This window comes from Osmerus mordax, chromosome 11, assembly GCF_038355195.1.
Source record: "Osmerus mordax isolate fOsmMor3 chromosome 11, fOsmMor3.pri, whole genome shotgun sequence".
In the NCBI taxonomy this organism is placed as follows: domain Eukaryota; kingdom Metazoa; phylum Chordata; class Actinopteri; order Osmeriformes; family Osmeridae; genus Osmerus; species Osmerus mordax.
The window spans coordinates 15,993,719-16,018,718 of NC_090060.1; the positions used below are offsets into that span (position 1 = coordinate 15,993,719).

The 25,000-nt window shown below is 49.1% G+C and overlaps 2 protein-coding genes across 3 annotated transcripts in view; one reads left to right on the top strand and one right to left on the bottom strand.

Moving 5' to 3' along the window:
* Positions 1-6,267, top strand: part of dync2h1 (dynein cytoplasmic 2 heavy chain 1) — a 43,867-nt gene extending 37,600 nt beyond the window's left edge. Inside the window, exons 64-69 of the mRNA XM_067245679.1 lie at positions 212-221; positions 2,060-2,149; positions 4,308-4,417; positions 4,567-4,648; positions 5,608-5,724; positions 5,815-6,267. Coding sequence (XP_067101780.1) covers positions 212-221; positions 2,060-2,149; positions 4,308-4,417; positions 4,567-4,648; positions 5,608-5,724; positions 5,815-5,967 — 562 coding nt within the window. The 3' untranslated portion in view covers positions 5,968-6,267. The remainder of the gene's footprint in view (positions 1-211; positions 222-2,059; positions 2,150-4,307; positions 4,418-4,566; positions 4,649-5,607; positions 5,725-5,814) is intronic.
* An 8,931-nt stretch (positions 6,268-15,198) lies between these two features.
* pdgfd (platelet derived growth factor d) overlaps positions 15,199-25,000 on the bottom strand; it is a 26,984-nt gene continuing 17,182 nt past the window's right edge. For both annotated transcript variants that reach the window (XM_067245835.1, XM_067245834.1), the window contains exons 4-7: positions 22,928-22,987; positions 21,911-22,112; positions 17,747-17,961; positions 15,199-16,969 (exon numbers count right to left, since the gene is read on the bottom strand). In XM_067245835.1, the coding sequence (XP_067101936.1) occupies positions 16,835-16,969; positions 17,747-17,961; positions 21,911-22,112; positions 22,928-22,987 (612 nt within the window). In that variant the 3' untranslated portion in view covers positions 15,199-16,834. The remainder of the gene's footprint in view (positions 16,970-17,746; positions 17,962-21,910; positions 22,113-22,927; positions 22,988-25,000) is intronic.

Genomic DNA, 25,000 nt, shown 5'->3' on the forward strand with positions numbered 1-25,000 from the left:
AAACAGTTTCTCGAAAATATTTGTCAACTTTAGAAACTCTTTTTTTTTTTTTTTTCAATACTTTTTTCAAACCTTTAGAAACTTTTTTTACTACATTTTACATTGCATTTACATTGTCATTTTTTAGCAGACGCTCTTATCCAGAGCGACTACTACAGCCACACCAATAATTATGTTAGCCCCGCCCTCCAGTACCCCTGAGATCCTCCAGATCCAGTTTAGTGATCTCTCATAAGCATGGCATCAGAGCATCTCATTCTGTTTCATCTGCTTCTCTATCTCCTCTCCTCTCTAACTCTTATATCCCCTCGCTGGCCCACTTTGATAGCTGATTGGGACCCTGGCAGACACTCCTACTCTGGCTCCAGGCTGTGATTGGATGCCAGATTAATTAAATGTTCTTCTCTGATTGGAGTAGCTCAACAGTTACTCTTGCTCTCTCTTCAGTCCTGAAACACGCAGACACACGCAGACACACGCACACACAAGCAGACACACGCAGACACACGCAGACACACACAAACACACGCACTAACGCTCATCCAGACTCCTGTAGCAGTTGTCTGGCAGGTATTTGGAAGGCAGTCTCCCCACCTGTGTGTCTGCAGGCTGGGATAAGGAGACGGGGACTGGAGAGGAGAGATATGAGGACTGGAGAGGAGGAGAGATATGAGAGGGGAAGAGGAGGGCAGATAGGGGAGAGAGAGAGAGAGAGAGAGAGAGAGAGAGAGGAACAAAGTGACACATTTTCTGCCTCCATCCATGACTCTAGCAGCCTGAAGTGCACTCATACCTCTATTTACATCTCTCTCTCTTCTCTCTCCCTCTTCTTTTATTATCAACCCCTCCTTCAGAGTCCTCCCTCTCTCCACTTACCTTCCAGGACCTTCCAGTAGCCAGCTGAGGGGGAAGCTGCTTGTCTTCACGCTCTAACACATACTCTTATTTACTCGGCTCGCTAATTAAAGAGCTGCTTCTCACGGCCCCGCTGGACTGGGAGGAGTCTGGATACCGGGGGGGGGGGGGGGGGGGGCTGTCCTCTGGGTGCCTGGGTGGAATGGACAGGACTAGACTGCACCAGACAGGGCTAGGGAGAGCTAGGGGGGGCTAGTGTGGGGATAGGGAGGGCTAGTGTGGGGATAGGGAGGGCTAGTGTGGGGATAGGGAGGGCTAGTGTGGGGATAGGGGGGCTAGTGTGGGGATAGGGAGGGCTAGGGGGGCTAGTGTGGGGATAGGGAGGGCTAGTGTGGGGATAGGGGGGGCTAGTGTGGGGATAGGGGGGGCTAGTGTGGGGATAGGGGGGCTAGTGTGGGGCTAGGGGGGCTAGTGTGGGGATTTACAGGGCTAGGGGGGGCTAGTGTGGGGATAGATAGGGCTAGGGGGGCTAGTGTGGGGATAGACAGGGCTAGGGGGGCTAGTGTGGGAATAGACAGGGCTAAGGGGGCTAGTGTGGGGATAGACAGGGCTAGGGGGGCTAGTGTGGGGATAGACAGGACAGTGCTGGTTTGGGCTGGAAGATTCTGCTGCAGCTCTGAGACTGACAGCCTTTTAGCTCTGCTAAGACCTTTAAGCCCCCACAAAACACCAGCCTCCATCTCTCACTCTGTGTGTGTGTGAGAGAGAGAACTAGAGAGGGAACGAGAGACACAGAGAGAGAGTGCGTGTTTCTCCAGGGCCAGGGCCAGTGCTTTGATCTCTCTCTAATAGCATAGGGAATAAGGATGACTCCTCCTAACCTGCTGTGGGACTTACAGCTGTCTCCTGAGTGAAGCCTTCATTTAGTCTAGGAACACACACACACACACAACTATCTAACCCTCTCTCTTCTCTCCCTCTCTCTCTCTCTGTCTCCCTCTCTCTCTCTCTGTCTCTCTCTCTTCTCTCTCTTCTCCCTCCCTCCCTCCCCTCCCTCCCTCCCTCCCTCCCTCCCTCCCTCCCTCCCTCTCTCTCTCTCTCTCTCTCTCTCTCTCCCTCCCTCCCTCCCTCCCTCTCTCTCTCTCTCTCTCTCTCTCTCTCCCCCCCTCCCTCTCTCTCTCTCTCTCTCTCTCTCTCTATGCAGTGTCCAGTAAGCTGGCAGAATAAGTGGGAGGGACCAGAGGACCCCATGCAGTATCTGAGGGCTGTTCTGGCACGAGCTCTGGCCATTCAGGTAAACACACACACAACCCAACACACACACACACACATAACCCAACACACACACATGCACACATCCCAACACACACTTACAAACCGTCCGGCAGAGACGGATTCCTTCCTCTCCCCAGTCTGTACGCATGCCTCCATATGGTTGTACACACACACACACATAGACACACACACACTCATTCAATGTGAAGGCCCAGTGTGAGCTGTAGGTAAATGAGGGCTAATATCCTGCATTTCCTACATCTGCTTATGGGTGGTGTTTGCACTTGTCTGTGTGTGTTTATGTGTACAGTGTGTGTGTGTGTGTGTGTCAGCCTTGCCAGCTCGTCCTCTCCATGGGCCGGTAATGAGGTCCATCCATTAGTTGTTCCTCTAAGCTAATAGGACCAATAAAGGCAGAAAGATGTGCTGAATTAGAAGGATTAGAGGGCTAACCGGACAGCCATGCAGACAAACCGACCTTGAGACACACTAGCAGGGAATACTAACCAGCACACACCCTTCCACTGAATTATTCATGCCCCCGGAGATGTGTGTGTGTGTGTGTGTGTGTGTGTGTTGCATGCGTCTGGAAGAGGGAGTGGTGCATTTGTCTTAGGGGAAAGCGTCCAAATCTATTTGTCAGCCAATTGAGATAGACCACAGGCTTAAAACGAATCAATTTATTACAGAGATTATATCCGATGTTTGGCCATTCTGGCTGTATTTCGTAAGCATGTTTTTGAACTGACCTCAAATGCAGCTCAGTTTCCTGTAATGTAAAGAGACTTTTCAGCTGAGTAAAGTTGATAGATGAGTCAGACCTACTGGACCTAGTCTGGGTGATAACTGCTTAGCTGGACAGGGTTTTATACGGTCAGGTCCTGGTCTGGGTGAGTTCTGGTCAGGTCCTGGTCTGGGTGAGTTCTGGTCAGGTCCTGGTCTGGGTGAGTTCTGGCTAGGTCCTGGTCTGGGTGAGTTCTGGTCAGGTCCTGGTCTGGGTGAGTTCTGGTCAGGTCCTGGTCTGGGTGAGTTCTGGTCAGGTCCTGGTCTGGGTGAGTTCTGGCTAGGTCCTGGTCTGGGTGAGTTCTGGTCAGGTCCTGGTCTGGGTGAGTTCTGGTCAGGTCCTGGTCTGGGTGAGTTCTGGCTAGGTCCTGGTCTGGGTGAGTTCTGGTCAGGTCCTGGTCTGGGTGAGTTCTGGTCAGGTCCTGGTCTGGGTGAGTTCTGGTCAGGTTCTGGTCTGGTTGAGGTCTGGTCAGGTCCTGGTCTGGGTGAGTTCTGGATAGGTCCTGGTCTGGTTGAGTTCTGGTCAGGTCCTGGTCTAGTTGAGTTCTGGTCAGGTCCTGGTCTGGGTGAGTTCTGGTCAGGTTCTGGTCTGGTTGAGGTCTGGTCAGGTCCTGGTCTAGTTGAGTTCTGGTCAGGTCCTGGTCTGGTTGAGGTCTGGTCAGGTTCTGGTCTGGTTGAGTTCTGGTCAGGTTCTGGTCTGGTTGAGGTCTGGTCAGGTAAACATGCAGTTTTTCCTTTTCCTTTCTTAAAACATGCATCTACTGTCATTCCTGTGAAAGGACAGTGTAGCACCTTCTCAGTAAACGAGCTACACCCTTATTAACATCTCCCTAACAGACCTCTCTCCATCCCTCTCTCTTTATCTCTATCTCTCTCTCCCTCTGGCTCCCCCCAATCCTCTCTCTCGTATCCGTCTGGCTGTGTGTGTGTCGGGCTGTGTGTGTGTCGGGCTGTGTGTGTGTCGGGCTGTGTGTGTGTCGGGCTGTGTGTGTGTGTGTCTGGCTGTGTGTGTGTGTGTCTGGCTGTGTGTGTGTCTGGCTGTGTGTGTGTCTGGCTGTGTGTGTGTCTGGCTGTGTTTATACAGAAAGATGGATTGAGAGAAGAGAGAGAGGGAAGAAGGTTTCATTCACAGACCTTCAGCCAGGTGTGTTAATATTAGTGCTGTGTAGAAGAGGAGCTTTGGCAGCCCTGCCCAGGGCTGTGGTTTGGCCCGACCAGAGCAGCTGCCCCTGTCTCTCTGATCCACCCAGACCAGCACAGTGCTCATTCTCTCCCCTGTTATCCTCATTGGAGATGCCCGGTGATGTTTCTACATGAACCCTTTACTAGAGCTGTCCGCAGCCTTCTCTCTGTCTGATCTCTGTACTGTGTGTGCGTGTGTGTGTGTGTTGCAGGGTTGGGTGGAGCGGGCAGAGAGACAGACTCTGCTGTCTGATACCCTGGACCTGTCGGAACTCTTCCACCCTGACACCTTCCTCAATGCTCTCCGCCAGGAAACGGCCAGGTAACACACCCTACTGCGTGTGAGTGTGTGTGTGTGAGTGGGAGAGAGAGACAGAAAGAGTATTAAACTGTGCAGCTTGTGTGTGTGAGACAGACTGAGACAGAGAGAGTATTGAGTGTAGCTCCAGGTTAATGGCGGCTCTTTCTCAGGTCTATGGGCTGCTCCATGGACAGCCTCACCTTTCTCACCTCCTGGAAGACCCCCATCTCTCAGGCCAAATTACAAGTAAAGGTAAGATTGCAAAACACACACATTCCCACACAGACACTCACACACACACACACAGTCACACACACACAGACACTCACACGGGCACAAAAGACAGTGAGATTGTATTGAGCCGGGTCATGTGTGTCTCAATACAGACGCAATGAGGCTTACGCTGTTAGTACAGGAGAGGAGGGGGACCTGGAGAAGACAGGAGTCAAATGAAAGGAGGGATGAAGAGAAAAAGGAGGAGGGTAGGGAGTATAGGAGGAGGACAGGAGGAGGAGGGTGAGGAGTATAGGAGGAGGACAGGAGGAGGAGGGTGAGGAGTATAGGAGGACTAGAGGAGGAGGGTGGGGAGTATAGGAGGAGGACAAGAGGAGGAGGGGGGAGGAGGATAGGAGAACAGCTGCAGGGAGGGAGGGGAGACGCCTTTTAAACACCTCCACTGAGGAGAGGGAGCTATGATCTCTCTCACACACACACACACACACACACACACACACTCCCTGAATGTGATTTATGAGGTGTGTTTGGCCGACTTGATGCCAGGGCTCCCTCTCATTGTCCAGCTGGTCTAACACGCCTGTGGAATCCCTGAGTCACCTAGTATGACATCACACACACACACACACACACACACAGGGAGAGTCCAGAGAGGGGGGTCTCCACTGTGTTTTCCAATTCATCCATCAACGTGAGGCTGACCGGAGGGGTAGGGGGGAGGGGTCACCAAGGTTGATGTCACTGAGTTTGAAGACCTGCTGTACACTCTGTTAGACTCCATACAAATCACTCTGCTGTCATGCATATCTCCCTCCCTCCCTCTGTCTCTCCCTCCCTTCCTCCCTCCCTCTGTCTCTCTCTCCCTTCCTCCCTCCCTCTGTCTCTCTCTCCCTCCCTCTCTCCCTCCCTCTGTCTCTCTCTCCCTTCCTCCCTCCCTCTGTCTCTCTCTCCCTCCCTCTCTCCCTCCCTCTCTCTAGGTGGGAGGTCTGAAGCTGGAGGGCTGTAGTTTTGACGGAGTGTGTCTGTCTGAGAACCAGCATGATTCTCCCAGTGTGTCTGCTGTCCCGTCCTGCTACATGGCTTGGGTATCACAGGTACCCCACCTCACACACACACACACACACACTCACACACACACTCTATGGTATGTTCTCTAACAGTGTGTGTGTGTGTGTGTGTGTCAGAGTTCCGTCCCCAGCCCAGAGGAGTGTATCTCTCTGCCTGTGTACACCAGCTCAGAGAGGGTGAGGGTGGTGACCCAGGTGACCCTGCCTTGTGGAGCCAATCACGACCAGTGGATCCAGACAGGTGCCGCCCTCTTCCTCAAACAGCAGTGACACGCCACGCCGGTGACATGCCGCCATGTTGGAGAGAGGTGAAGTGTCTTGTTGTGAACCACACTACTCAGCTGCAGTTCCTCCTGTCGTCAACAGTGTGGGTGTCCAGGGTTAGGATTTGGACTTTGCTACATTTCATTACTTCCTTTCTGCTTTGTATCAACAAGAAGGTTGAACTGACAAAAAGCTGGATCCTAACAATGTTTGGAATTGGATTGTTTTGATTGTTATCTTATTACTACTAATATTTGGATGTATGTGTGGATTGTATTTATGAGGATTCAGAATAAACATTTATTTAGTCTATTTAGCTTTGGAGTCATTCCTTACAGGATGTGGTATGATAGGTATGGTACACACACACACACACACGCTCGCACAGCGGCGGGGAGTGTGTGTGTGTGTGTGTGTGTAGGTGGAGGAGGCGAGGTCACAGTCTGTGTGCGGCGGTGTGACAAAAGAGGATGGAAACCGAACAGCAGCTGTAAAAGAGAGAGGATTGGATTCCTGCAAAACACAGCCCTCTGGGTCAGAGGCAGGGGGAGGGAGGGAGGTGAGGAGGAGGGGGAGAGAGAGAGAGAGGCAGCCGAGGACACGAGAGAATTGCAGAGGTGTGAAGAAAGAGAAAGGAGAGAGAGAGGAAGATGGGGTGAGAGAGCAAGGGTTGAAGACAAAACGATGGATGCAGTGCTGAGAGGGAAAGTGGAAAAGGACTGAATGAGCGTGGAGGACAATAGAGAGGAAGGGAGCAGCGGGACCCCACCGGGGGCCCCACCGGGGGCCCCACCGGGGGCCCAGGACACCGTCCTCCTCACAAAGGTTGACGACAGAACAGCGTGTTTCTTTAAACATCGCGCTCAGTCTGTCCATTCAACCTCACTTAATAGAAAGACTGTTTCTCTCCTCTCCTCCTCTTCCTCCTCCTTTACACACCTTCACAACCTCCTCTTCCTCCTCCTTTACACACCTTCACAACCTCCTCTTCCTCCTTTACACACCTTCACAACCTCCTCTTCCTCCTTTACACACCTTCACAACCTCCTCATCATTTCTCCTCCTCTCTTCTCGCGCCTCCTTCTAAAATAGCCTAGAGAGCCAGCATGTTTATCACAGCATGTTCTACTGCTGAGATCTCCTATTGTTGGTTGTTGAGTCATCCAGTCCCCTGCTACAGGGGGTCAGGGTTCAGCGCCAGGCTGCAGACGTAAACACAGACACCTAGATGTGTCTGAGAAGGTCCAGCTCTGAACAAACCTCTGTTTAGCAGACCCATGACTCTCAGTCCTGGAGCGCTGCTGGGCGTGCCTGTGTGTATGACAGCCAGGCTGTTTAACTCCACCTTTCTACTGCTGTATATATATATATACAGTATGTCATCTATATCTCCAAATGTATGAAATGTGTGTATAGAGTATGTATTGTATGGTTGTTTGTGAATGTGAGTGTGTGTGTGTGTGTATAAAGTGTTTAGTGTATGTGTGTGTACAGAGCTTGTGTGTGTGTGCTAGATGGAGCAGGATGTTAAAGAGGGTGTGATGTGTAGAAGGGTTGGGAGAGATGAGGGAAGAAATGATGCACTAATGGATTAACTCACTTGTAACACTCCACCCTCAAGTGTGAGCGCACACACACACACACACACACACACAGATACACACACACACACAGCTGCATGCACACACTGTGACAGCTGTGAGGCCATCGTGCCTATCGATCACACCCACTCTAGCCATCCATTTACTGTCACTCACACACACACACACACACACACCACAGACGGGTAAAAATAGATCACATGTCAAGCGTGTGTGCGTGTGTGTCTCCATGTTCCACCTCAAGGGAGGCTCTGCTCGTCACCGCAGAGAGACCGGACATAAGGTCACGACCTTCTCTGCTAACCTCTTGGTCCCCGGAGAAGCGAGCGTCTCCCCGGTAACAGATCTGACTGGCCACACCTCATATCTCTCTGCTCTCCTAAAGGCTTCCTCAACAGTGGAGGGGTTCATCAGGAACCATTACAGGGATTCTCTCTCCTGGCTCACCTGCTGAGGCCGCTCCTCCCTCACGTCCCAGAGGAGGAACACTGAACCCCCAGTCAGCTGGAATGCCAAACGTGCCCCCGACGCTACAATCACCCAGACGACCGCTGGGTGACGGAAGGAGGGGCTTCAGAGAGCCAAGAACCCCCCCCCCCCCCCCCCCCCCCCTTGGTGTCGCTTGTCTCCTCCCAGCTCACGCCACTGTGAGTGAGCTGCTGGATCCAGGGGTTAGCCCAGGGACAGCCCCCGCTTAGCCCTGCCCCTCCAGGGATGTCTAGCTGGGTGTTGGAGGGGAATCAATAATCTGTATCTGGTGGCACTCTGCTCTCAGGATTGATTCTAAGTGTAGTTATTGTGGCGTGAGTTGAATCTCAGTCCTAGTGAGCAAGTATGCAGTATGAATGTGATATTGAGGAATGTTCTAGATTACAATCCTGACAGCGCCTAACTGGCCATTCGGCCAAACCCCTCCTCCTGGCCGTCACAGCCAATGGAGCGACGGAGATTAATGGACCACTTAGACCTGGAGCACTCTCAACGGCCAATGAGAAGCCTCGCTCTCATCTGCTGAGGGGACGTCCTTGAGCTCTGACACGCACACACACGCGCATGTATACAGCTACACCTATAAGGCACAAACACGTCCTCTATCACACACACACGTCTACACCTCTCTCTCTCACACACACACTTGCCACTTAATTCTCCAGGCCTGGAGGGCAGTGAGACACCCTGTCCCAATGTTTATGGTTTCTGAGAAACTGCAAATCACCACGGTAACGGCTGGGCGGATTTACGAGTGTGGCCCTGTCCTCTGCCCATGCATCACCCTAAACACACACTTACCCTAAACACACACTCACCCTATACACACACTCACCCTATACACACACTCACCCTATACACACACTCACCCTATACACACACTCACCCTATACACACACTCACCCTATACACACACTCACCCTATACACACTCACCCTATACACACACTCACCCTATACACACACTCACCCTATACACACACTCACCCTATACACACACTCACCCTATACACACTCACCCTATAGACATACATTCATCCTATGCACACACACACTCTACAAATGCACACACACCCTCACACACACACACACACACAAACCCTTCTTCCTCACCCTACACACACAAACATCCTACACAGACTTACACATACACTCTTTCTACACACACCTGCAGTGCAAAACTGCACTGTGTAAGGCATTTCAACCTTACACATGTACACACACACACCAATACAAGAATGTGTGTGTAGTGTGTTTCTCCTTGTGTTTGATGGGGTTCATGACTCTACTCATCCATCTCAGAGTTCCAGTCATGGAGTCCAGCCTGGGTCAGGATGGGCTGGCTGCAGACGGCATCTCTGCAGCAGGCGTGTCTGGCCCAGCTTCAACACCCTCCATGGCTGCCAGAACAGAGAGGACCACAGGACAAGCTGTCTGTCTCTCTCTCCTTCCTCTCTCTCTCCCTCTCCTTTCTCTCCCTCTTTCTCCCTCCCTCTCTCCTTTCTCTCTCCCCTCTCTCCTTTCTCTCTCCCTCTCCTTTCTCTCTCTCTCCCTCCTCTTTCTCTCTCCTTTTTCTCCCTCCCTCTCTCCTTTCTCTCCTTTCTCTCTCTCTCGCTCTCTCTCTCTTTCTCTCCCTCTCCTTTTCCCTCCCTCTTTCTCTCGCTCTCTCTGTCCCTCTCGGTATCTCACTTTGGGTTTACCTCCGTTTACATCAGTGGCCCTTCTCTGGCAGGGTATACTTCTGTGTGTTTGTGTGTGTGTGAATTAGGTTATTACAGTTCAAGCTTTCTTCTGTATCATCAGTCTTACATCAGCAAAGCAGCATAACCTACTGGGGCCTGGCTTGCAGTGTACAGTCAGTGATGCGACTGTGTGTGTGTGTGTGTGTCTCACCTCACTTTTGGCTATCTAACTCTCACATGACTATCGGCAGCACTGTGTGATGTGTGTGTATGTGTTAGAAAATGTGTGAGTTGTATTCCAGAACACACTTTATCCCTTTATACCTTTTCATACAATGATTTGTCTTGGCACATTTGTGTGCGTGAGAGATAAAGAGAAACGGTGTGTTTGTGTGTGTGTGTGGAGCACAGCCAAAGTTATATTAGACCATAGTTTAGAGTGAGGCTGACACTAAAGGGGTTCATTAACTGAAATTAAGTCACTGGAGCAGAACACAGACTGAGCTAAGACAACCAGCTGGAAAGTGTGAGGGAGGGAAAAAGGGAGGGAAAGAGAGAGAGAGAGGTGAGGGAAAGAAAGGAGTTTTAGGAGGAAGAGGGGAGGATGAGAGAGTCAGCAGTGAAAGAGGGTCACCTAGAAGACATGTTGAAGCAGCTCTTCTCCCCAGACTCTGGGCGAGGGATGATGACATCGCTCAAGGGAGGAGGGTGAAGATGACTCATCTTTAACATACCCCAAAAGAGGGATTACTCTCCATCACACACACACATACCACAGCCTTCCATAACAGGACTTTCCTTTCTTTCTTCTGCTTCCTGTTTTGTCACCCCTTGAACTCAAAGACTTCCTGTTCTTGGGAACTACCTTTCCTTCCTTTGCAGGTGAATATGGTATCGCATTCTCTCTCCCCCCAACTCTGTCTCCCCCACCCCCCCGCCTCCCTCTCTCTCTCTGTCTAGGAACAGAAAAATACCCAGGCAGCAGTTTTCTGATTAGAACAGCAACAACTACACATCATTCTCTCTCTCAAACACACATAGACACAGATGTGTGTGTGAAAAATGGCAAAAGGTCACTGTGATGTGTTTGCAGACATAGTGAGTTATGCTGCGGAGGTCAGCTGGTCTGGAGAGACATGTCACAATGCAGACTTCCTGTCATACAGACAAATATAATCTCTGTCACAATCTGACCTCGCTCTCTCTGTCTGCTCTCCGCTGGACTCTCTCTCACACACACGCACATCCATTCACAGTGATGTGCAAGGAATTTCAGTTCATTTCATTTCAAACTTATTTATAGGTGTTCATGTGGTGTGTTGAAGTACTGGCGTGTTGAGGTACTGGTGTGTTGAGGTACTGGTGTGTTGAGGTACTGACGTGTTGAGGTACTGACGTGTTGAGGTACTGGTGTGTTGAAGTACTGTTGTGTTGAGGTACTTGCGTGTTGAGGTACTGACGTGTTGAGGTACTGACGTGTTGAGGTACTGGTGTGTTGAAGTACTGTTGTGTTGAGGTACTGGTGTGTTGAGGTACTGACGTGTTGAGGTACTGGTGTGTTGAAGTACTGTTGTGTTGAGGTACTGGTGTGTTGAGGTACTGGTGTGTTGAAGTACTGGCATGTTGAGGTACTGGTGTGTTGAGGTACTGGTGTGTTGAGGTACTGGTTTGTTGAAGTACTGTTGTGTTGAGGTACTGGCGTGTTGAGGTACTGACGTGTTGAGGTACTGACGTGTTGAGGTACTGGTGTGTTGAGATACTGGTGTGTTGAGGTACTGGCGCGTTGAGGTACTGTTGTGTTGAAGTACTGGCATGTTGAGGTACTGGCGTGTTGAGGTACTGGCGTGTTGAAGTACTGGCGTGTTGAGGTACTGTTGTGTTGAGGTACTGGCGTGTTGAGGTACTGGTGTGTTGAGGTACTGACGTGTTGAGGTACTGGCGTTTTGAGGTACTGGCGTGTTGAGGTACTGGCATGTTGAGGTACTGGCGTGTTGAAGTACTGGCGTGTTGAGGTACTGGCGTGTTGAGGTACTGGTGTGTTGAAGTACTGGTGTGTTGAGGTACTGGCGTGTTGAGGTACTGGTGTGTTGAGGTACTGGTGTGTTCACAATGAGGCTGTTCTGCGATATTCTTGTGTTACAGAACAGAAGGTTGAACCAGGTGAAGTTTTATAAATGTGTCTTTTATAATGTCCTGGTTTTAGAGAAGTGTGTTGTGTTGTGTGTGTAGTGTGTTCTGAGGTGAGCCCTGCAGTACTAGCTGCCATATGTTTCCTGTTTTTGCACCCCCTCTGTCTGATGGCCAGGAGAGTTCCCAGACGAGGCGTCGCACAGCTCTCTCTCTCTCTCTCTCTCTCTCTCTCTCTCTCTCTCTCTCTCTCTCTCTCTCTCTCTGTGTCTCTCTCTGTGTCTCTGTCTCTCTCCCTGTGTGTCTGTTTCTCTATGTGTCTCTCTCTCTCTGTGTCTATCTCTATGTCTGTCTCTCTCTCACGCACACACACACACACCATGCTAGCACCTTCCCTGCTCCGAGAGATGGATGACATATGTCAGTTCATGTTGTTATCCAGTAGCTGTTATTTTGGCCCGGTGTTGTTTAGTCTGTTCTGTTCTTTGTCAGTCTGATGATTGTGTGCGTGTGTGTGCCTGCTGACTGAAGAAAAATGAGAAGGAAATTGAGAATATTGTTCTTTTATGATTTCATAATAGAGACACACATGGAGAGATTGTGTGAGTGTGATGGTGTCTGGTTGCATGTCAACAGCGTAGGCTAAAGCAGATACACTTCCATAAAAACAAACCCGATTAGTTTGTCAGCACTGGAGTAAAGCTTTTAATCTTGTTAGATGCTACACACATCGTTTAGTACATGTCTTCTTTACACTTGTCTGTGAGTGCTACTGTGTTCTGCTCCAGATACTGTATGTTTGTGTGTGTGTGAGAGAGAGAGAGAGAGAGAGAGAGAGTTTGAGAGAGCGAGTGTGAGAGAGCGAGTGTGAGGGAGCGAGTGTGAGGGAGTGTGTGAGGGAGAGAGTGTGAGAGTGAGTGTGAGGGAGAGAGTGTGAGAGAGTGTGAGAGAGGGGAGGGGGTAAGAGGGAGATGGGGTGTAAGAGAAAGGAGGGAGAGAGTGAGGAGAAAAGGAAGAAAGGAAAACAGACGTAGATTCATGGTAATCTCTTTTAGGCGACGCATCAGGTAATTCAGGTAATGAAATCGTCACTGGGCTGGGATGAGCTGCACAGTTGCTGTGCCCCCAAGTGCTTCCATGTTAAAGCCAGCACTGTCACACTGATACTACATAAATGCTACACCAGGGTGAATCACTCATCAAATTAAATGGAGTCCGTAGCCAAGGCTCTGGGGCTTGTTCATATTCAGCCTGCTCTTCCAGGCCTGTCCACTAGGGGTGTCATATATGCTGAGCAAGTCCAGACTCATCTGGGATCAGTCAAGAGGCTAATATGGTATTCATACTTCAAGAAATGTGTTTATATAATCTAGTGAGCGAGAAACTGAGTGGATCTGTCTGTGATAGAGAGAGAGTCCCCAACCCCAACTGGAACAGGCCCTCCACACACACGCACACACACACACACACACACACACACACACACACACACACACACACACGCGCACACGCACACGCACACGCACACGCACACACACACGCACACGCACACACACACACACACACACGCACACGCACACACACACATTGAGTGGTAGACGGAGACCATAAGTGAAGAGAGAAACTTTAAAAGAAGAAAGAAAAGGATTTAGCGAGGAGGAGAGACTTGGAAGAGAGAAAGAGGTCAAATCAAATCCTCATATTGCTCTTTATCGTACATTTCTCCGTTTCCATGGTAACAGCAGGAGGAGAGCCACCCGGACAAAGGATGTAACGTGGGACAGGAAGTGGAGAGAGAGAGGGGCAAGAAAAAGAGCGAGAGAGAGAGAGACAGATTCTGTTCTCAAACAATAGTTCAATTGACAATGGAGTCTTGTGTCATACATTTTAGATGAGAAATATTTCAGTTAACTCTACACACATTGTCTAACATCATCTGTGAGATGATCCCAATTCACCTTGGTTCTGTGTGTGTATGTGTGTGTGTGCGTTTGCTCTCAAGGAATATCATCCCCATCTCTCCTTCTCGGTCACACTCTGGGCCACAGAGAAGCATCAGAATGTGAGCGTTCAGCGAAGGCTGGAGGAGCTGGCTTTGCACAGCTAAGTGTCTGTGAGTTTTTCCATCCCAGAATAACTCGTAAACACGTCGCCGGGCTAGCTGTGGGGGAGAGAGTGTCGTCTAACGATAACAACACAGGAAGTGGCTGCCACGGCAACCACAGAGAGACAGGAAACTATCTTGAGTGGCAGCAGCGTTGCCGTGGTGTTGATGGGGAGGGGGTTGAAGGGTTGACGTTATTTGTTGGGTGCAGGAAAAAGTTTCATTCAATAAACCATTTCAAACTCCCTAACTGGCCACTGGTACAGACATTACAAATTCAGAATTAATTCATTGAATCGTGTGTCTGTGTGTGTGTGTTATAACCTAGAATAAATCCTGGAGCAGGATGTTTTCTAGATGATTAAGGACAGCTAAAGGGACAGGAGGAGAGGAGGAGGGGGGGGGGGAGAAGATAAACAGAGAGGGAGAGAAGGTAGACAGAGAAAAGGAAGAAGAAAGATAGAGAGAAGATAGGCAGAGGGGGGAGGAGAAGAATGTGGACGGGTATGATAAGGCTGAACCAAAAGTGACATGCTTTCATTTCAAATATCATTATCACACTTCAATGACAAAAAAGTGACAAAAATCCATTAGCGCCCTCCTTTTATCCTTAGATATCTGTTCACTTCATCAGCTGATCTCCAAACACCGGCCCATTGCCATGGTGACATCTAGTGAGTTCCGCGAGTGTGTGAGGGGAGGTGTGTGGAAATGAAGGTGGTGGATCAAAGGAATGACAAGGTCCTTCTCACACACGTTCACAATCACTGCTGCGGAACAAATCATGTATTTCCACTGATCCCAGGTCAGATTAAACCTTGTTTTCTCAGTTGCTCAAACTGGGATTTTTGATTAGACTAATCTGTGATACATGGTAACTCTGGATTTATTTGAATCTTCCAACCAAGATAACGCTGAGCCTTGTCTCAGTTTCTCTCTGTCTCTCTCTCCGTATCTCTGTCTGTCTCTCTCTGTCTGTCTCTCTCTCCTCTCTCTGTCTCTCTCTCTGTCTCTCTCCGTCTCTCTTCTCTCTGTCTCTCTGTCTGTCTCTCTGTCTGTCTCTCCGTCTCTCTCTCTGTCTCTCTTTCTCTCTCTCTGTTTCTCTCCGTCTCTCTCCGTCTCTCTCTCTTCGTGGTTTTATACAGACACGGTCATACAAAGTCATTTTTACCAACCCTGTACTACCTGTGAAGCCAGAACAGAGATAAGCATTCATCAGAGGCATTTATGCTTGAAATACTTTATTTATCAAAAGCAACCAGATGAAATATTTAATAAAACAACAGAAACACAATAAATTATTTACTAAAGCATACTGTTCTATTATGGATAAAACAAAAGGCAGCTTTGACACTTGTTCTGATGAAACTATATGTTGGAATAGTTTGATGGGGAGATTTAATCTCAAATATTAAAAAACCAGAAGAACACCAGTCTTTATTAGTGAGACGGAGGGCTGGGGAATGTGCTGATGAAACTGGCAAACCCACAGGATGTAGACACACACCACACACATGTTTATGCACACCACACCACACACACACACACACACACACACACACACTAGACTGAATAAATAAAAAGTAGCAGTGATGGTAGCCGAGACTGTTCAGGCTCTGTCTCTCTGAGTGTGTGTATGTAAGTGAGTATGTGTGTGTGTGTGTGTGTGTATGTGAGTAAGGGTGTGTGTCTGTAATAGGTAGACAGGGGCCAGACAGAGTCTAATAGCCTGTGTCCAATTGGCTGGAGTCTAATTGTCACATAACTTTCTGGGTGTGCGCACACACACACTCACTCACTGTATATTTCATAAAGGACATTGTGTTTGGTGACATACTTCAGCAAAGCAATGCCAGGGACAAAACATCCACACACAGATTGGATTTCACTCAAACCTCCATTTCCTGCTTTTTAATAGTTAAATTAAAAGCTTTGTCTGTCCATCCCTTATACTTTCTCCTTTTCTACCTGCCATTGTCCCCACCTACATATTCACACACACAAAACCACACACACACACAAACACACTTGAGAAGCTCCTCCTTGGTGGAGTTTAGCGTGTATGCAGATTACACAGGTTAATGACCTAGTTAAAAATGTTTTTATTAATCTTCTCCTAAAAGTAAATATCAGCATTCTGCTCAAATTAACCACATAGCCAAGAGTCTCCAAGTTATCCCAACCTGCTACACACACCAGGAATCAGGACTGCAAATATTGCAGAAATAGAGAATTTCACACATTCCAGCCTTGCACACGTCTTTGTTTTGAAGGGATGGGGGGGATTTTACACCAGCAGGAATCCAGGCTGGGGGGGGGGAGGGGGGGGGGAGGGATCACAACACAGCAGAGATGACAGGAATGTTCCAACCTCAATCCCGTTTGAAGTGTCAGAGTGAGAAAGGGATGGAAAGAGCAAGGGAATATTTGTGGACAAGGCATTGTATCCCCCTATCATCTATGTATCTGAGGAATGAGAGAGCAGGAGGAGCAGGGAGGAGGAGGAGGAGGAGAGGACAACAAAGGAAAACTTCACAGAAGGGGAGTTGGAGAAACATCCAAATAAATAAGTCTGTTTTCTTTAGGGAGGAGCTAAGACCTTGGGCCTGACTTGTGTGTGGACGTGTGTGTGTGTGTGTGTACAAAAAGATGAAGTGCTATTTTGGTTTGCTTCCACACTCCTCCCTTCTAGAACATAGATTGTGGGTAAAAGAAAACGGATGTAAGAAGTTCCCTAAGTAGCAGAATCAGTGAACAACACAGAAAAACACACACAGAAAAACTGGCTGTAGTAAAGAGGCGGACATGAGACGAGGAATTTGAACACATGTCCAATAGTCCCACAGGTGTGTTTCTGTGTGTGTGTGTTTCTCAGCGAGGGGGTCGTGAGGGACACACACAGTCACATTTCTCGTGGTGGGTGAGGTAGACTTCCTGGAGGAGCCAGCGGAAGCGTGTGGGCCTGCGGTTGGCTGACAGGCCAGGCTCTGGGGAGTACTTCAACACCTGGAGACAGAGGGAGGAGAGATAGGGAGAAGAGAGGGAGGGAGGAGAGAGAGGGAGAAGAGAGGGAGGAGAGGAGAGAGGGAGGAGAGGAGAGAGAGGGAGGAGAGGAGAGAGGACAAAGAGAAAGGGAGTTGACCATCTCATCATCCTATGCATGCCTATGTGCATGGAGGTAGGAGAGCCAAATGCAGCCAGTCAACCAGCCAGCTAACCAGCCAGCTAACCAGCCAGCCAGCTAACCAGCCAGCCAACCAGCCAGCCAACCAGCCAGCTAACCAGCCAGTTAACCAGCCAGCCAGCTAACCAGCCAGCCAACCAGCCAGCTAACCAGCCAGCCAGCTAACCAGCCAACCAGCCAGCTAACCAGCCAGCTAACCAGCCAGCTAACCAGTAAGCTAACCAGCCAGTCAACCAGCCAGTCAACCAGCCAGCCAGCCACCAAACCAGTATTTGATGTGCTGAGAGTACAGAGAAGGAGAGAGGGAGAGAATGAGAGCGAGAGAGATAGAGGAAGAGGACGAGAATAAATGCAGACCTACGTAATCTCTCTGTGGTGACAGTGTAGACCGTAGCTGGAGGGCTAGAGATTTCCCCCACTTTATGATAGGAAACATGCAGGGCTAGTGTGTTCTGTCCTGATAATTATGTGTGTGTGTGTAAGTGTCCTGTCAAACCAGACTCATATACAATATCACTCATGTACAGTATGTGTGTAGAGAACTAACCAGAGGACATCACGTGTGTGTGTGTTTGTGTGTGTGTACATGTGCGTGTCACCTCGTGTAGCTTGTGAGCACTCTTGGAGGGGCTGCAGGTGCAGCTGTTCCAGTTGTCCGTCCCACAGGCACAGTTGCCCCCGCAGCGTTGCACCAGGAGGCAGCGGGGGAAGAACACGGCGTTGGTCGCCCGGAGCTCCTCACGTAGGTTGACCGAGAAGTTCCGCGGCGTGCAGCTGTAGCGCTTCACGTCGTCATAGAGACGATCCAGGTCAACTAAGGGTAGGGGGGGTGGGGAGGAGGGGGGTGTGTGGGGAGGGGGGGAGAGAGGGATGGAGATGGTGGAGATAGAGACGGGGAGAAGGTGACGGTGTGAGGAAGGGGAAGGGGAAAAAAGGCGAGAGATAGAGGGGAGAAAGAGAGAGAGATATGAGCATGAATTAATGGCTTCTCTTATTAACTGCCTTGGCAGAACTGATATGGCAACCTTGTTGTCGCTTCCAACAGAGTTGATTTGAATGTCATTGATTTAGGAGGAGGGAGGCAGAGGGGAGGCAGGAGGGAGAGAGGACAGAGTAGAAAACAACCAGGGGGAGAGATGACCATATTGATAATCAATAAGCAATTGTTAACAATGAACTAATCCAGATTGTGGTTTCAATTAGTGGTCCGATTGATCATAGTTCAAAAAGAGGGGGGTGGGGCGAAAGAGAGAGAGAGAGACAGACATAGAAAGAAACATAGAGAGAGGAAGATAGAGAGACCAGGACAGAAAGCTAGGGGGGTCTATATCATATTGATGATCTTGATTATGGTTTATTTAAGTGGTTCAATTGATCGGCATCGATTTCCTGCTCAGGTTGTATTCTCAGAGGGAGCTCTCTGACTGGGGCATCGTCCACTGAGCAGAGAGAAAGAGAGAGAGAGGGATAGAGAGAGAGACAGAGAGAGAGAAAGAGAGAGGGATAGACAGAGAGAGAGAGAGAGAGAGAGAGAGAGGGATAGAGAGAGAGAGAGAGAGAGAGAAGAGGGATAGAGAGAGAGAGAGAGAGAGGGATAGAAAGAGAAAGAGGGATAGAGAGAGAGAGGGAGAGAGAGAGAGGGGGGGAGAGGGCTAGAGAGAGAGAGAGAGAGGGATAGAGAGAGACACAATCAGAAGGGAACAGAAGGGAAGAGGATAAATTATCTGAAGAACGAGAAAAGAAATGAGGAATCAACGAGTGCTGAGGGAAAATAATGTGAAGAATGTGTGTGTGTGTGCATGTGTGTGTGTGTGTGCATGTGTGTGTGTGTGTGCATGTGTGTGCGTGTTCCACAGACAGTCACATAATCCCTGTGTTCTTTCCTGGAGAGTTAGCGTGTCAGCATACTAGACAACCCCCCCACTCTGTGTGTGTGTCTTAGTGTGCACATGTGCTGTCACAGTGTGTGTGTGTGTGTCTTAGTGTGCACGTGTGCTGTCACAGTGTGTGTGTGTGTGTCTTAGTGTGCACGTGTGCTGTCACAGTGTGTGTATGTGTCTTAGTGTGCACGTGTGCTGTCACAGTGTGTGTGTGTGTGTCTTAGTGTGCACGTGTGCTGTCACAGTGTGTGTGTGTGTCTTAGTGTGCACGTGTGCTGTCACAGTGTGTGTGTGTGTGTCTTAGTGTGCACGTGTGCTGTCACAGTGTGTGTGTGTGTCTTAGTGTGCACGTGTGCTGTCACAGTGTGTGTGTGTGTGTCTTAGTGTGCACGTGTGCTGTCACAGTGTGTGTGTGTGTGTCTTAGTGTGCACGTGTGCTGTCACAGTGTGTGTGTGTGTGTCTTAGTGTGCACGTGTGCTGTCACAGTGTGTGTGTGTGAATCAGTCGGCCCCTGGCCCCCTGGATGATGAAGGCTGTTCTCTGATGTGCTGTAGAAGAGACGGATATAGGCAGGAGGGGGAGGTCTCTCTCAGTCCATCCACATGCTTCAGAGATCAGAGAGAAATGGTGCAGTAAGAGCTGCTTCCTGCAGCCCCCCCCCCCCCCCCCCCCCCCCCACAGCCCCCCACCACCTAGACACTGATGACACGTCCAAATGTCTCAACGCTGCTCACCACAGATCTGGCCCTGTGTGTGTGTGTGTGTGTGTGTGTGTGTGTGTCAGTGTTCTACAGGAACGAGTGTAATCTATGAAAAGCAGTGGTGTGGAACTCTGCTCTGATGCAGCTTCAGAGAGGAGGTGCTCTCCCCAGAATGAGTATGGCACTCCCTCCCTCCAGAGGGGAGCGCGGGTGAGTGTGTGTACTGTCAGCATGTTTCAATGTATTTGTACAGGTGCTTCTGCATGTGTGTCCAGCTAGTACATGCATGCATGTGTGTGTGTGTGTGTGTGTGTGTGTGTGTGTGTGTGTTTGGGTAGATGTTTGTGTATCTGTGTCTTATGTTGTGCCATGACCTGTCTTGCTTTCTAGTCTTCATTGATATGGCCAGCAGAGAACTTCTCAATGAAAACCAATACAGGTGAGAGACAGGAGAGAGAAATGTGTGTGTGTGTGTGCGCATGTTCCTTAATGAAAACAATGCTAGGTGCTGACTAGGGTACATTTCTGCTCCACTGCACAGGTTGAATTTCCAATTAGAGTGTGACGTTGGTACAGTGTCTTAAGGACCTGCGGCACCCACTCTACTGCTGCAAGACACACACATACACACACACACGTACACACACATACGCACACATGCGCACACATACACACAGGAGCCGTGCCCAAATATTTACTCAGGAACAGGAGACACCTCAGGTGGAGAGACAGTGAGAGAGAGAGAGAGAGAGACAGAGAGAGAGAGAGTGACATAGAGAGACAAAGAGGGAGGAAGAGAGAGAGAGAGAGAGAGAGAGAGAGAGTGACATAGAGAGAGAGACAAAGAGGGAGAGAGAGAGAGATAGAGAGACAGAGAGAGAGATAGAGAGAGAGAGCACTTTCTACTACACTGCCAACGGTACAGAAATACCAGACAGCATTTCTTTGATAAATTTGAATCCCTTGTACCATCATTCACCACACTGTCTGATAATGAAAAGCTAAAAGTGTTCTTAGGGGAGGGACACACAGCCCCCCTATCTGGACGATTTCTAAAAGAGTGCCATGAAATCAGGGAAAACCTGAATGTAATGTGACCAGCCTTGAAATTATATTTGTAATATGTGTTGGCCATCTCAATGTAACTATTTACTTTGGTTGTTTTTGTTTTGTTGTTTTCTGTTCTTGACACTTTGTTGTTACCACATGTTCCGGACAATACAGATTGTCGTTCCTTATGTTGTTGTTGAATGGTGTTGTTGATGTATGGTTGTCTGTTGTTGTGCGTCTTGCTTTGGCAATACGGTTGAAATGACTGTCATGCTAGTAAAGCTAAATTGAATTGAATTGAAAATTGAGAGACAGAGAGAGAGAGACAGACAGAGAGAGAGAGAGACAGAGAGAGATAGTGACAGAGAGAGAGACAGACAGAGAGAGAGAGTGACAGAGAGAGAGAGCGCGAGAGAGAGAGAGACAGAGAGAGAGACAGAGAGAGAGACAGAGAGAGAGAGACAGAGAGAGAGACAGACAGAGAGAGAGAGAGTGACAGAGAGAGAGAGCGCGCGAGAGAGAGAGAGAGAGAGACAGAGAGAGAGACAGAGAGAGAGAGAGACAGAGACCGAGAAAAGGCGTGGTGTTTTGAATATGCCTATTTCAGGTAGTTGAGCCTGTTCTTTCTGAGAGGAAGGAGAAGCGCTGGGGTCGAACCAATTACACATACACATACCCTTACACACACACACACACACAAACACACACACAAACACACAATTGCAGTCATGCTCCAGTCTCTTAATAAGATCTTGGAGAATATTTAACTTGTCATTTTCTCCAGGGTCACCTTCCATCACACACTGAGGCATTAGAAACACAAACAGCTATCCCCCGCCCCTCTCTCTCTCTCTCTCTCTCTCTCTCTCTCTCTCTCTCTCTGTCTCTCTCTCTCTCTCTCTCTCCCCCTCTCTCTCTCCCCCTCTCTCTCTCTCTCTCTCTCTCTCTCTCACACACACAAACACACAAATTACATGATCAAATCCCATATGTACAAGGGCAGGCATGTCAGTGTTTGTGCATGCTCGTGTGCGCATGTGTGCTTATGAGTGTGTGTGTGTGCATTTAGCAGACGCTCTTATGTGCATGTGTATGTGTACGCGTGCGTGTGTGTGTGTGTGTGCGTGGTACCCTTGTTCTGGCGGCTGTGCTGGTGGTGGAAGGCGCGGGGTCTGTAGGGGCTGCTGTGGGTCAGGCTGTTCAGGTCCTGCCTCCAGCTGTCTGGGTTCAGATGCCGGAGAAGCTGCTCCACTGTGTCGAACGCAGCGATGGTCTGGTCCAACGCCTCCGCTGTTAAGGGCTCCTCTGTCACTACCGGGGCCAGCACCGATGCCTAGGCAGGGCCGGGGTCAGGGGGGAAAGGTGAGGAGGATTGACTGAGAAGGGATTTTGAGCTGATGGATCATTTGAAATGCTTAACCCTCGTGCTGCCTTCGGGTCACATGACCCAAAGGTTCATAACGAACCATCGTTGTGTTTACCCCAATTTTAACCAATACAAAAACAAATAAAAATAACTTTCTGCACAAAGTGAAGCATTTTCTTTTAACCGTTGGGCTGTCTCAGACCCCCCACATTGCAAAGGTTAAAAGAAAATGCTTCACTTTGTTTTTGTATGCGGTAAAGTTGTCGCAATATGACGGTGGGTCACAATGACTGATGGGTCAGAATGACCCGAAGATAACACAAGGGTTAATAGAGGAAGATATAGTAAAGTCAGTGTGTGTGTGTGTGTGTGTACATAAGGACTGTGGCTATCATCAGTCCCTTTTGATAAAAAGTATTCCTCGCAGACATACACATTATCATGATTACATATTCTTCTGAAGCCATCTCACACAAACACACATGCAAATGACTATGATTACACAGATAGCAGCACATCCTTTCCTACCCTCGACTCCCCCCCACCATCTCCATCAAAGACTAAACATGAATATCTGAGCTTTGCTATAAAGGCTGACCGCATAAGGGCAGATTTTACTTATTCAGTGTTTATGATAATGTGAGTGTGTGTGATTGAGTGGGTGTGTGTGAGTGTGTGTATGAGTGTGTGTGAGTGTTTGAGTGTGTGTCTGTGTGTTTGAGTATGTGTGTGTGTCTGTGTTTGATTGTGTGTGTGTGTGTGTGCGTGAGTAAGTAACTCACAGAAATGGGCAGGGTGACAGCTTCCCAGTTGGTCTCAGATGCAGAGGGAGGAGAGTTGTTCTGGAGGAAGACAGAACAACAACATGAGGAATCAACGGGAGGGGAAGAGAAAAGATTCAGAATTGTATGTATGTGTATATACATGTGTGTTCCTGTTCCTGAAGAAGGAAGGGGAGAGAGTAATCCAGGTATTCAGATGTGTGTGTGTGTGTGTGTGTGTGTGTGTGTGTGTATGTGTGTGTGTGTGTGCATAGCAATGATGAGCTGTCAGAATGTCAAGACAATCCCATGTGGAATTTCCCATTTGCAATTCCAGGTGAGGAGAGGTGGCTGGTCAGGGCACGTCTGACTGTGTGTGTGTGTGTGTGTGAGTGTGTGTGCGCAGAAGGGGGGGGGGGGGGTCTTTAAGAGAGTACAACAGCTGGAGAGAACAGCACACAGCAACCTGCTTTAGTTGAATGTGGCTCTCCATGCGCACACACACACGCACACACACTCAGAGCCAGTCTAAAAGTTTCTTTTTAAACAGTCTTAAATGTTCTCTGAGGTTAGGGTAGAGCAGTAAATCTGCAAAACCTACTTCAAAGTCACTGTAAATTGTGTGTGTGTGCATACGTGTGGGTGTGTGTGTATGGGTGTGTGTGTGTGTGGTGTGTGACGTGCATGTCAGTGAGAGGACTTCAAAGCCTCTGAAGGGTCTTTATTTTACAACATCTCGGTCCCTTGCGTGCAGCCTGCAGACGCACACTCAACAGGAACCTCATGACCTCATACACAGCTGGAGCAGTGCATGTGTGTGTGCATGTGTGTGTGTCTGTGTCTTTCTGTGTGTTTCTGTGTGTTTCCTAGCACAGCCTAAAACCTGAAGTCCAGTCTACACAGGGCGGTGCTCATGTCCTAATATGGACATGCTCAGATCTGACCTAAATCTGGTGGCCCATAACAAGTCAACACTGAGGGACTGGACCCAACACTGCACTGACTGTTAGGGACAGGACCCAACATTGTACTGACTGTTATGGACTGGACCCAGCACTGTACTGACTGTTAGGGACTGGACCCAACACTGTACTGACTGTTAGGGACAGGACCCGACACTGTACTGACTGTTAGGGACAGGACCCAACACTGTACAGACTGTTAGGGACTGGACTAAGCACTGTACACACAACACACACGTAACTCAAACCTGACACTTACTTATAGATAAAAAGCCAACAAAAACAAATCAACCTTGCTGGTTCCCAAGTCATCACACACCAAACACACGCACACACACACACCACAGTCATTCCTCTGATCCACACCACCCATCTCCTTTCCCACATTTACTTTCATTTTCAGCTCAGGTTTCTGGGAATATCTACAAAAGTGTACACACCACAAACATATCCCGGAACACAGGAATGAAGGAAGCATCTGGGAATGTTGCGGGTGCACCAGGAAACAGACTGTACTGTAAACAGACGTACATAGAAATAATAACACTTAGTGTTTATTGTCACCGTCAACCACATGTGGTTTCCGACAATATTAAGCTGAATCCAGCCGACTTACCATCATTGCAAGATTGAAATAATGTGTATGTTATGAAGCATGCAATATTGTAGGCTAGGGTTAGGGTTAGGGTCATCACATGTTGGTGGGGTGTAGTCTAGTATAAAGAAAACTCTCATTTGAACATACTAGTACTCTCCTTTAACATACCAGTACTCTACTTTTAACATAATAGTACTCTCCCTTTAACATACCAGTACTCTACCTCTGTCTCCATACCCTCTGTCCTCATCCTCCCTTTACTGTTCCCTCTCTCCCTCTCATCTCCCTTTCACTCTCTCACCCTCCCTTTCCACCCCTCTCTTGCACTTCCCCTCCCTCCGTCCCTCCGTCCGTCCCTCCCTCCTTCCCCTCTTCTTTTAAGCTCAGGTTGTTCAGGAGTTATCAGCTGTCAGGGTGATAAGACTTGAGACACCTGTTCTCTCCTCCCTCTCCTCCCATGCCTCGCTCCCCCTCTCCTCCCTCTCCTCTCCTCCCATGCCTCGCTCCCCCTCTCCTCTCCTCCCATGCCTCGCT